Genomic DNA, 13,269 nt, shown 5'->3' with positions numbered 1-13,269 from the left:
GAAAGTGACACGTCCACCCCTCCCTGAATAATTTATAAAAATTAGGCCTCTATTTTTGTATTGGATTATAACTGAGGAGATATTTTGAAAGATCATGGTTGAGGATGACGTTATATGGAAGCCGGTTTCACTCACATTCGTTGAATACCCACAAGGTAAGTCACTTTAAAAATAAAACTAAGAATAAGATCTGTGGCGGCCGGCCTAGCTAGGCATGCCTAGCCTAGCCTACTACTAGCCTAGGCCTAGGTCTAGCAGTAGGCTAGGCCTAAGGCCTAGCCTAGGCTAAAAGTAGGAGTAGGCCTAGGGAATGGCCGGCCTAGGGAATGCTAGCCTCTGCTCTGCTGGTCAGCAGTCTGATGAGAAAACTAGACCTAGCTAGGGTAGGCCGCGCTGGATTAGTTAGGAGGTTGAATTCGATCCAACTCGGCCACAAGTCAACTCGGCCACAAAAAGTTTGACTACATACAGTCAACTCGGCCACAAGTCAACTCGGCCACAAGTCATCTCGGCCACAAGTCAACTCGGCCACAAGTCATTTACTGGTACTACATTGTACTAATTGTTTATTATTATTGCTGTTATTATTGTTGTCATTGTTGTTATTATTATTGTTTTTATTACCGTTAGTTTTAATATTAATTATTAGTCTTAGCATTAACATTATATATTGTTCAAATTTTTGCTGATATTATTATTACATATATAGTACATATATTTATAGTAACATATAAATAATAAATAATTTTCGATTTTTTATTATTATTCATATTATTATTATTATTATTTATTAGTCTTAGTATTATAATTTTAATAATAGTAATTTAAAAAGTTGTTATTGTTGTCACCTTTATTATCGATATTATTACCCTATTATTAATAAGTAGGCCTAGTATTATAAGTATCATTATTATTATTATTACTAATTAGTATTACTATTGAAATTGATATTTAAATATCGTTATTATTACCATACTAGTATTATTACTATTTGTTAAAATAAATATTACTATTAATGTTGTTGTTGTTGTTATTATCACATTTATTATCGTCATAATTACTAATTAGTATTATCAATGCAAATATATACTAATTTATTGTCGTTATTGTTGTTTAATATTATTGTTGAAGTAGAATGTTGTGAGTAAGCAGAAGACGAACACATTAATAAATAACTCTTTTTAATTCATATCAATAGCATTCAAATCTCTTTTGGTAGTGTGGTGGTCCTGTTTTACTAAAACATACTGTGTACTTTATTTCAATCATATATTGAAGAAAAAGGATGCAAAAACTTAAGATTTACATTAAATAACTTGTGGCCGAGTTGACTTGTGGCCGAGTTGGCAGAAGCCGAAATTTTTGTGGCCGAGTTGATTTGTGGCCGAGTTGACTTATGGCCGAGTTGACTTGTGGCCGAGTTGACTTGTGGCCGAGTTGACTGTGGCCAAGTTGACTTGTGGCCGAGTTGACCTGCACCCAGGAGGTTACCTAACTTAGTACAGGCTGACTGAGTAAGTTTGAGCGTTTAGCCTACCTATCTAGGCCTAGGCCTAGCCTAGACTCTAGCTAGGCCTAGGTTACGTAGGAGGCTAGGACTAATAAGGTAAGTCAGTCCTGGAGCGATTTTTTTTAGACCAGATTTGAAACCTGAAGACTTCTGACCAATCAGAATTCTTCACACACCATTAGTCAACCATTATGTATCGCATCAGGTATTCATATTATTTGTCCAAATCACTAGATATTTTGTCATACATTTGTTTTCTTGTCACGTTCATTTACCGTATTGTTCTGATCATGTTTATAATAGGCCTACATATACATAAATGAAAATATACTGAATGATATATGATGAATGAAAATAATGAAATACAGTATATTATTAGTAGGCCTATTTATTTTTCATATTTATATTTTCCATATAAAATGATCAATATATTTATATAATGGTTATTCATAAGCCCAAAAAAATCACTCACTTGCTTGCTATTTATATAGTAGTTACATAACTAAAGTATAATTCCTGGAAAGAAAGGTTCCCAAAAGATTCCCACTGTACTCCCTTTAGGTGAAGTAGACATGAAGTTTGTATTTTCTTGTTTGTTTTATTTCCATTTTTGATGCATATTCTGAGTTTTATAAAATACACAAATAATGGAAATACAGTAAAATATAGTTTTAATATAATTAAAGTACAGTACATGGCCATTTCACGGTTTTGGGCTTCTTTTTAAAGCTGGAAAAATCACTACTTTGGAGGTCTATTACCTGTACCAGTTGTCTGGTAACTAATTGAAAAAAAAATCGGGAAGAAACTCCCACAACCTACTTGGTTCCCACGGTACAGTACTCTTCAGGGTAAGCAGACATTCTTTGTACGCCGCCTTCAGGAATGTTGGCGCATTACTGGTCAGATGCTAAATACACAATCTATTTTTAGGTGCAAACACGTGCAATAGCAGTGAAGGTGTCATGTTTTTTCGCCTACTTTATACATGTCACCAACTTCGGATCGTCTGCAATCTGCTGATCATCATAATTAATGTACTTGCTGTACAATTGTATTAAGTATATTGTAACGATTGGTATTATTTAGATGGTTATTTTTACATGTCTTTTTTTTTTTTAACCCGAGTAGGCCAATGTATGCAAAACACATCTCAAATGGAACGAAAGTTTATTTTGACAATAAAGAGTATATCACATCTTATCGTATCAATACACATACCTGTATACAGTAAAAAAACTAGCTATAAAAAGAATCATAAAGAAACGCTATTTTTAGGCAAAAGCATAGGATGGCAGTGAATGTGTAGTGTGTGCAACAGTAACTTTATTGTGTACAATAGTATATTTCAAAATTCAGATTTAAAAGTTGGCCTACTATGAATTTAACAATTAAATCAATACCGTAACTACATGCATAGACCTTTATTATGAATGAAATTATTCAGAAGTTGATAAATATACTGTACTGTACAGTATGTACTGTAAACTTGACTTGAAATTTCTGGGAACTGCAAGAAGAAAAAGAACATTATTTTTTAAAAGAACACTACAGTACATACAGTTCTGAAAAACACTCTAATAATATATTCATTTTAATTGTAATAAAAAATTCTGAAACAATAAAAATCGTAAAAAACTGAAAAGATACAAATGTAGTATTATGTAGGCTATAGGTCAAGCATCGTAAAAACACAATTAATAAAATTAATACTATATTAATAAGTACCGGTATAACAGAAAGTAGAATGTACGGTACATTCCACCCACCTACCGGTAGGTACCGGTACCTCCTACATACCAACAGAAAGGCTATGGGCGAGTTTGTTAGTGGGCGAGTTTGTTAACTGGCGAGTATGCTAGGGGCGAGTTTGTTAGGGGCGAGTTTGTTAAGGGGCGAGTTTGTAATGGGCGAGTTTGTAAAGGACTCTGGAGGGACAAACGAGCTAATGCTCTAACGTTCAAGGTAATTCAAGGTAGAGATTTGGAATGCATGACTACCCTGTACTCAGAATGTCAGCATATAAAATCTGTCAGATTGCTGCTAGAAGATAACCGTCCCACAATAATTCCTGTAAGAAGTGGGTTGTGCTGGTGATAGATTGGATATAATAATAATAATAATAAGCCTGGATGTTTTAAAGTTTTGGCACTCCACCCACATTTATCCCCCTTGCCCATCTTTAAAATTCTCCCTTACTGTATTACATATAGGGTACCAATGTATCATCCACCCACCTTTAAAATGTCTACCACCAATCTTAAGTTTTCTATAGCTACAACCCTGGACCTATGACCTAGGAAAACACAGGGTGTTTACTTGGGTTTCTTCTCTAGGCCAGAGAGTCTAGACCAGGTACATGATTTGATACACCAGTGTAAATCACGATTTGATGATGTTTTTTTTTGTACTTTTTTCTTTAAAGGGGACCTTCTTGGAAAATTGTTGGCTTACTTAAGCCTTACACCGATATTCATTTTGGTTGGTTTTTGTGCAATTCTATTGTTTAGAAGAGAACTTCATACAGTAAGTTTGACATCTTGATAAAACTGTCACTATTATTATCATTTTATTTTTAGCTGCCATTATTGAACTCCCTCCATAAACATGTTGCTCAATCACCCTTAGTTGCTATTTCCAAGATTTATTGTAAAAAACACCTTTTAAACATCTAAGATGCACAATGCCTTTTATTGTTATTTTTATTCATAATTTCATATTCAATTTATAATTTTTGATGTTCAAAATATATTTTCTCCAACTCATACAATTTTTATTTTTTAATTTATTTAAAAAAAAATATATATTTTATATCTTTGTTGAACATGATTCTTTTGTCATTTACTATTTATGTAGTATTTATCCTTATATTTTATATTTGCTTGTTGACAAATGTTTTAAAGGGATACAGTATAGTTCTCATCCAAGAATAATTCCAAGCTACCATGACAGAAGAACTTTTTTGGACTATCTCCATTGTTACCTGACAACACTGATCTATGATGATGATTTACAAATTATATTTGTTGTTTAATAGAGTTTCCGATACTAATTTTTAGATTACGTTTCTTGCTGGTTTGGTGCTTAATGAGGCTGTAAACTGGACTGCAAAGCATCTCATTAAGGAACCGAGACCTGTACGAGGTAAGATTAATAATACTGTATAAAGTTTTTTGTCTACTTTCTGAATACTTACCTGGATAAACCAACTAATTGCCTATTGTCCCAAAAAGAGAACACCCCTCAAAATAAAAATAGAACAGTCTGCCTTTTTTTAAAATAAACTCACATTAGATTCATTTTGAGTACGAGGAATAGTAACTTTACCTTGGCTAATTTGTTAACACTTGCACTGCAGCAAAACCTTCTTCACCACATGCAAATAGCCAAATTGTAATGCATGACCATAGCACATTATGCAAGTGTCAATGAGTATTTTTGGACACATACAAAATTGTAATACTGTAACATTTTTTATTCGCTCAATGATTGTTTTAATAAGTTAATATGGGTGAATTACTATTATTCTCAATCATTGCAGGTCATGAAGGGTTTGGAGAATATGGAATGCCTTCCAGTCACTCACAGTTTATGTTCTTCTTTGCCGTTTATATAATTCTCTTCATATGTATCAGGTAAAAATTTGGCATAATTAAGCTTAATTATCCTGGTATAAGCCCAACCACTAACCTTTAACCTTTAGTACTGTATTGTTAAAGAAATACTGTATGCTGCCTAAGTATTACCCACCCCAAATTTCAGAGTGTACAAATGAAAATTCAACACACATGGCAGTGTTCCTTAGATAATGAATGAAATATAACATCAACATGCTAGCAAGGCCTTTCCTGGGCTACCTTTAAAAAGTAAATCTTCCTACTGGTGACCTTGTTTGTTAGGCACTAGGCATGCGTTTCTGTGTGGCCTAGTGAGATCTATCTACTGTTGCCTAGCTTGGCATACAGAATCAAGAATCAATCAAGAATACATTGTCATCGAACAAACAAGTGAACAATGAAATTTGTATTGCTAGTTGCTTAAAACACCAAGAATGACAAACTTAATTAAACACAGCATATAAAAATATAATTAACATTGAGACTAAAATATATGACAAATATAAAAATATTGCATGAGTGTGTGATTGCATTACAAGTTTCAAGATAACAGTATTAAAAATGTTGTAATAAATTATAAAATGAACTGAGGATATACAGGCTCACTATTGCTGTATTTCTGAACCTTGGTTTGTGCCAGCTGCCCTAGAGACAATGTGCCAAATTTATGATTTGACACATTTCAATTGCCTTTAATGCTATTGTTTCATTTTGATTTTTATTCTAGGCTTCACCAGCCAACATCTTCCTGTTTTATTGATAATATATGGAGAATTTTAATTGGATTTGGAGTAGTCATTCTAGCTATTATTGTGTCGTATAGTCGGTAAGTTAGACAGACCTTAGTTTAGGCCAAGTTGAAAAAAATAATTAGTTTCTTTGATAGTTTAACTTTTGTTAACAGTCAAGCTATGTTGCACGGCATTTGTTTTGCCTCAATATATACACAGTATATTCATAGACTCTTAATGTAATAATATTATTTTAATTACAATAATATTAATAAATGATGACAAGAAAAATATAACTAGAATAAAGTACTTAATTTTGATTACATCAACTTTTAAATTTGTAATGGTAACCCATCAAACACTTTTGTTGCCAATAAATTTTATCAAACAAAGTTCATCCGGGCTGTAACTGGTTCTTGTTAGGCCTCTGGTGGTAATAAGAACAATAATAAGGATCATAGTGATGACTAATATATTAATAAATAAGTAATTTAATAAATAAAAAATTAATTACAACAATAATTTGAATAGTAATAATAATGTATTTTATTTATATTGTGCCTATTCCAATAAAAATTGTTCAGAGGTGCATCACAAAAAATCATTAAAATTAGGCCAAAACTACAATTTTATGTAACACCTTTTACAATTAAAATACAAAGAAAACAGTTAAAACTCATGGAAAAAAAAACATTGAAATTGGACAAAAATGAAAATGAACTTTCTTTATTTAAAAAAAATAAAACATAATGATAATGATGATGATTATTTAGATTTTTTTGTTTAATTAAACAAAATTGAGCTTGTAGAATTATTCAGGGCATGATCGCTACAAGTGTCATATGAGAATTCTTTTTTGGCATTCCTTTTTTGAGCACGGCCCTCTTTCATTTAATCAAATCTGTTTATTTCAATGTTACATGTTTTTTTTTTATGATCTTTTGTGCCTTTGAATTAATTTTAACATCATGATTTTATTGTTTGATTGGTTGATTTGATTAGAAGAAATAAATGTTTATTTGATTGATTGATTGAAGATGATGAAAATAATGTAAATAAACAAAATCTCATACATTTTTTTGTGTTTTCTTTTGATAGGATTTACCTTCTGTATCACACTACATCTCAGGTTTTGTGTGGAGCTTTACTTGGTATCATCCTTGCAATTCCATGGTTTTTTCTCACGCATGTAAGCTATTTTTACCTCATGTTTATTTCTATAGTAAATTTCTGATAAGATAAAGACACTGAAGTGATACTTCACAAGTGTTTTCAAAAATGTTTGAATATTCTGTTGATGGTCAGAATATTGTCACTGAAAACCTACATAGACTCATAATTAAGTTTAAACAATTTGTGTTTCTTATGTATATTTTTAAAAGTTTTACAAAAGGTTTACAGTATTTTTTAAAATAATTATTGTTTTAATTTGAAATGATGCAATGGGAGATTATGATGATAAAGATGATTAAATGGTGATGTTTTGTCATTTCTGTATATTCTGGAATCAGACAGTAATAATATAATACTTTATGTTCATTTTTTCCAAATTTAACATACTAAACTAAACTTTGTTATTCTTTCAGGTGGTATTCACTCCTTTCTTCCCCTGGGTTGTGTCGTGGGGTGTGTCAGAATACTTTATGATTCGTGATTCAACATTAATTCCAAATATTTTATGGTTTGAATACACCACAGCAAGAACTGAAGCCAGGTAAATTATTTTAATTTATTAGTAAACCTCCAAGAAGGGAGATTAAAACATACATATCAAACCTACATATCAAAAACAAACAAAACAAACGTATCAAAAATATATATATACAAAAAAAAGACATACTTTAAAACAGTACCAAGTTAACTGACACCCACAGATAGCTGGAGAAATTTTATTAATATGATATTTTTTTTTGTATTTTTTAGGCAAAGGAACAGAAAGTTGAGTAGCAAGTCCCAGTAACTTTTTGTTTTTCCTGTGTCAAATCAAATCGAGTCTGCTTTTAACTACTACTGCTGCTGGTTCAAGGACAGATTGAGGCTACCTAGACTACTATACTACTGACAGTTGGGTGATCAAACAAGTCTGCCTAGGCTACTAGATTTGGTTGACCAATCAAGACTGCCAGGCTACTACTACGTTGTCCACTGACAGACTGAGGCTGTACACCAAGCCTGTAGAATTCAGGTTGATTGCGAAAAGAAGATTTTAACAAAATCAAGATGAGTTTTTTAATTGTAAAGATTGAAAATGTATCTGGTTACATATTTTGAAAGATTGTAATTTAATGGTTGTATAACAACTGACTTGGTATTGTTATGTAGAATGATGATGTCAGAAATAAACATTATTTTAAAATGTTAAACAAATCTGAAAGAGGTAGGATCGTTTTATACAGGTTTCAGAAGAGTTGGTAAGGTTTTTCTCATTGGTAGAATGATATTGGTCGAGATTGTTTAATTGTTTACTCCAATGTAATATTGAGGCTGCAGATTTTAACTCCAATAGGGGAGCTTTTCTATCTCATTTGTTGTAAGAGTAACTATAGTTACACAAGTGTATTTTACATATATTAAATTATAATGGAATATTATGTGTATGCCATAAATGAGCTATGTTTAATTTATTCATTACAAGTATTAAAACTATAATCAAAACAGCTAAAGCAATAATGATTAAACTAAAATGAACTTTCGGTTTCTAACCACATTCAGTGAACCAAATCAGTCAATCATCAGTTTTAATAATCCTTATTTTTTGTATTCAAGTAATGAAGTAATAGTAAACCCAGACCAGTTTATCAGAAATATTTTTATCAGATTATCAGATCAGACAAAAAGTTCTTTTAACATATAATATACTATGATCAAACAAACTGTGTTTGTGCTGGTTGGTAGGTAAAGCATGCATCAAAATCTGATCAAACACTTACAGTTGACATCTCACCGATTTTTAGTCATTTAATTCTGAGCCCACATTCATTTTAAAATTCTTGCTAAAATTGAGTGTCCAGAGCTTTCTGTCCTGTGAACAACAATAGGCTAATTTGCATTGGACTTCCTGTCTTACAGTTTATTCAGACACTATTACTTTATTTTATTAGATATTTTTTATAATGCTACTAAAATATTTTGTTCAATTTATTTGAACAACATTAATGAAAATTAGCCATCTTGATTACCATGTTTACTATAATCAGCATCCCACTCTCAGATAAGCTTTTTCAATTAGTACCTACCCAAGTACTGTAATTTTTAATTGGTATTCTTTGAAACCATTTAATCCTTTGTAATCTAAGAAATCGGAGGATGTAAAACTATAAAGAAATAACATATAATTAATTCAGCTTAAATTACTTCAAAAGAATTAGGTTATATTTAGTTGTTCCATGCATTAATAACAAATTCAAACATTGTTTTATTTAGGAGACCTAAGTCTACTAATTAGCATTGACCACGAAATAGACTGATGTGTTTTTAAAAAAAGTCATTATTACTCAAAAAAAAAAAATTTGCTAGGATAATTTGCTTTTTTTTTTCTTTTTTTTTAATCACACCAAATTTAATAAAGCGATCATCCCAAATGCATTCTGGTTGCTTATTGCCGATGTGGTATACTAATTACAAAATCTCAAAAACATTCATCTGGTATGAGTTTGTTATTGTGGATAAACTACTTTTTTAATAGTTTGTTAACATGTACATTTACCAACTTATTAATCATGGATTGTGTTTGTTAGAAAATTTGCTTAATGTCTTCCAATTTGATATTGGTAACCTGTTTATACTTATTCATTCCTAAATACATTTAGATTAAAACAAAGATACAGTTAACAGTGCTTTAACAAGATACTTCCACTTGTTTGTCATTAAACAAACCAACAATTTTACAATCAACATTTCTAAATTTTCACTTTCTAAAACATTAAGTAGCCATTTTGTTTATAAATAGTACTAAGATTAGAATCTTAAGCCGGACAGTCACTGTGTAAGACCGTTAGGCGACGAATCCAACTGCGCACCCTCTGATCTCTAGATAACATGACGCCATCTGCTGATTGTCTGTGGCTGTCTGAAGGGATCATCATTTAAAATGCTTTGTTCCGCATGTGTCGTGGTGTTGTGCTCTGCATAGAATCGCATCGGTCGATGATCGTCGGACGTAGTGATTGCCTCGGCTTTATAGAGTATACTATAAAAGTGTAAACTTTTGATATTCATGATAGTTATTACTTAACCAGCTGTTCATGTAATAATTTAGGGGAGTTCGCATTCATTCACTTATGTCTTTTCAATTAGAAACACCCAGCGCTATCCATCAGTTTATTGGCTCTGATTAATAGGGTTGTAAAAGACCTAGGATGTGGTACTGTATGTAATGTTACATATGGATTAGGTAGAAAAAATAAAGTGGGTATATTATGCCTAAAGTGATAAAACAATAAAAAAAACTTTAAAAATTTTATCTTCAGTTAAGAAAGTATAATTCCTGATGATGACATAATTAATGTCGAAATATTAAATCCCAACACGATGGTGTGTATTTCAATACTTGGAGTATGTATTATACTTTCTTATCTGAGATTAATCAGTGGACCTTTCAGTTTTTATCTTCAGTATTATTAGAATTTTTATGGTCACAAATTTGCCTAGTATGCTAATGGCGAGCCACTTACAGTGGTAGAGTAATTTGGTTGGACATGGAGGCTAATTTTTTTTACCATACTACAACCCTTTGACTCGAATTCAAGAGGTAACACAAATATGTGAGGTCTCACCACGAAATGAGATGCATCGTTGGTGAAATCCTATTGAGATATTCACCAAAATAGGTCAAAGGCAACATTTTTACAAAATTTTGATTTTAATGTTTTTGAATAACTTGGAACTTATATTTTATGATTGTGTACTTTTTAAGTGAATTTTCTTACTAAAACAGTGTTCTTTTCGTATATTCTGTAATTCTAGTCCTATTATTTAAGGTTAGTTTATCTTTGAGGCCGATTTTCTCAAAACCTGGTGCTCATACACCTAAACTTTAAATGCTAACATCTATGGATCTATTTATCCTAGGGAAGCCATTCAAAGACCCAATGAAAGCTTATAATGTGATCTACCAAAATGTAATATAAACTCATTTTCTGATTTTCTAATGGTGAGACTCATTTTGTAGTGAGACCTCACATATGTCTTATGATGTGTTCAAACTATTATGTTTTCTGTTACAAATATAATGATTTGCCCATATATGGACATAATAATGTCATATGTAAAGGTAAAGGTAAAGGTAGGAGAATAACCCATAACTAGCAGCGTCATCGTGCTGAATTGCATATGGGCGTGGTCCGTGACTACCTAGCAGCTGTAAAGAGACGCTTATAGTAGCTACATTTTCACATCATTTTACAATGACAATTGCTGAAATGAACCATATCATCTGGGTAACCCCCTACTTTTCCGAAAGATGCATTGGGTTCTTCACAGTGCACAGAAGCCAGATGTGTACACTGGACTCCAATTTAAGTCCTTGTCTGAGAACGCTTGGTTCTACCAACCGAATCCTGGGTGAGGAGCAGCTGCAACCAGCGCTGATGTTAGGGCTGTAGTTAGCGGCGCCCCTGCCTTACTGCTCACCTACTCGACTGACACCCACATTAAGTCAAATCGCAGAGGGATCACATAAAAATAGCGTGGATAAAGATGAGGTGCATACACTGACATTGTAAAATCATGTGACTTGTATCACATTGACACATAGGACTGATACTGTAGTTACATGACAATAGCATTAAGAAGATTTTATTGTACAAAGTCCAGTACAGTACTAATGAGTTTGTGGATTCAAGCAATTGATATGTTTTTTTTTTTATTAATTATAAATGAATTGTCCAAGATTGATGGGATATCTATGATGAGGTGCTCTGTTCATGTAAGCTCAATTCCTTTAGTAATGTTGCAAAGGAACCACAAAACGACCGCGTAAACGTGCGTGTTTGTGGAACATGTGCGTTCTGATTGGTCAGATGTTAAGCTCAATTGACAGGTCAATTGGGAATGGAGTTGTTGGTAGTCAGCAGTATCTTCCAAAAGGTGCATATTTTGGAACTTCATTTCAGAGAATTGCAATGAGTCATAAAGTGTTGTCTTTTTACCTTTATTTCATGTGTTGTAGCAAGTTTAACAGCATCAATACTTGCACTTAGAAAACATGCTAATAGATTGACAAAAAATCTGAAGTATATATTGAAAGTCTCCGTAAACTGTAATATCTAATTCAGTCCAGTGGTATGATATTAACCAAAATTATAGTAACCTTGAAAACGACAATTAAGATGGAATTATTTCTTAGAAAAAAAGTGGGGTAGAACTTAAATAAGATCAAGCAGTGTGATGTAAACATTTTCCTAAGCCGGGTACCTGTGTCGAACGACGGTCGTACGCCCATCGACCTGTGAACCCAACTCTGCTCCCCGTAAACATTAGATGATGCAATGCCGTCTGTTGATCATCGAAGGCAGCCTGAAAGAATCATCATTTTAAAAAATTCTGTTCCGCACACTTTGCGGTGTTGTGTTCATAAATTTCGTCGGCTGATGGCCATCGGTCGCAGTGAGTGTCAGGCTTACCTTTACATCTTTGCATTCTGGTCATACCTTCAATTTTGCTTTACATTTTTGCATTCTGGTCAAACCTTCAATTTTGATTTCATACGGTGAGACTTCTTTTATACCTTGTTTAGCGGACCCGCCGGCTGCAAATATTGATGATTTTGAAAAAAAATAAAATTTTATTTTTGGCCAATTAGCACACCCGTGTTGAAATTTCAGAAAAAAATGTTTATTAGGCCCTCCTCTGCCTTGAAATCTCCAAAGGTAAAATGTAAGATGTGTATTTCTTCCTAATTATATAAATTTGAAGCATTTAACCATCCTATGTTACATTCACCAATAACATTTTATATTCATTTTCTACTCCGTCTGGATGGTTGTGGCAAAACTATTGGCTAAATAAGAAAACAAAATTTTATTTATATTCCACCCTCCTCAGATAATCTTTAAAAAAATAAGTACGCGAAACAAGGAATAAAAAAGTCCCTCCTAATCTCAAAATCACCGGTTGCTAATTTACATGTGCATTGAAGTGCTGGATTCACATTGTTGAAGTTTACAGTGTCATTTCTCTGCTTTTCCATTACTCATACTGTTTTATATAGTATTGTCAGGACTGTATTTGAAAGTGTAATTATAATTTCATTAAAGATTTAGTGCCAGCCAAAAGAATAAAACCTCGAAAATTCAACTAAAATCTTGAAAAACTCTTTTAAAAGGATCAAATTGAAAGAAAAATGTTTTACTATTTTAAAAAAATCCATAAATTGATTACCAGACAATTTAAGGGTCTATGCAAAAGAATA

At 32.2% G+C, this 13,269-nt stretch overlaps 1 protein-coding gene across 1 annotated transcript; it reads left to right on the top strand.

Moving 5' to 3' along the window:
• Positions 1-17: 17 nt before the first annotated feature.
• LOC117101159 (dolichyldiphosphatase 1-like) lies at positions 18-10,687 on the top strand. Its single transcript, XM_033241040.1, has 8 exons — positions 18-155; positions 3,936-4,036; positions 4,570-4,654; positions 5,052-5,145; positions 5,855-5,953; positions 6,957-7,047; positions 7,445-7,572; positions 7,782-10,687. Exons 1-8 carry the CDS (start codon positions 95-97, stop codon positions 7,816-7,818), a joined length of 696 nt encoding a protein of 231 aa, XP_033096931.1. The 5' UTR covers positions 18-94; the 3' UTR covers positions 7,819-10,687.
• The last annotated feature ends 2,582 nt before the right edge of the window (positions 10,688-13,269 follow it).

Source organism: Anneissia japonica, unplaced genomic scaffold, assembly GCF_011630105.1.
Source record: "Anneissia japonica isolate Jap-2015-1 unplaced genomic scaffold, ASM1163010v1 scaffold7766_len575116_cov191, whole genome shotgun sequence".
NCBI classification, from domain to species: domain Eukaryota; kingdom Metazoa; phylum Echinodermata; class Crinoidea; order Comatulida; family Comatulidae; genus Anneissia; species Anneissia japonica.
Note: the sequence above shows the minus strand (reverse complement) of the source record. Positions and strands in the feature narration are given on the sequence as shown.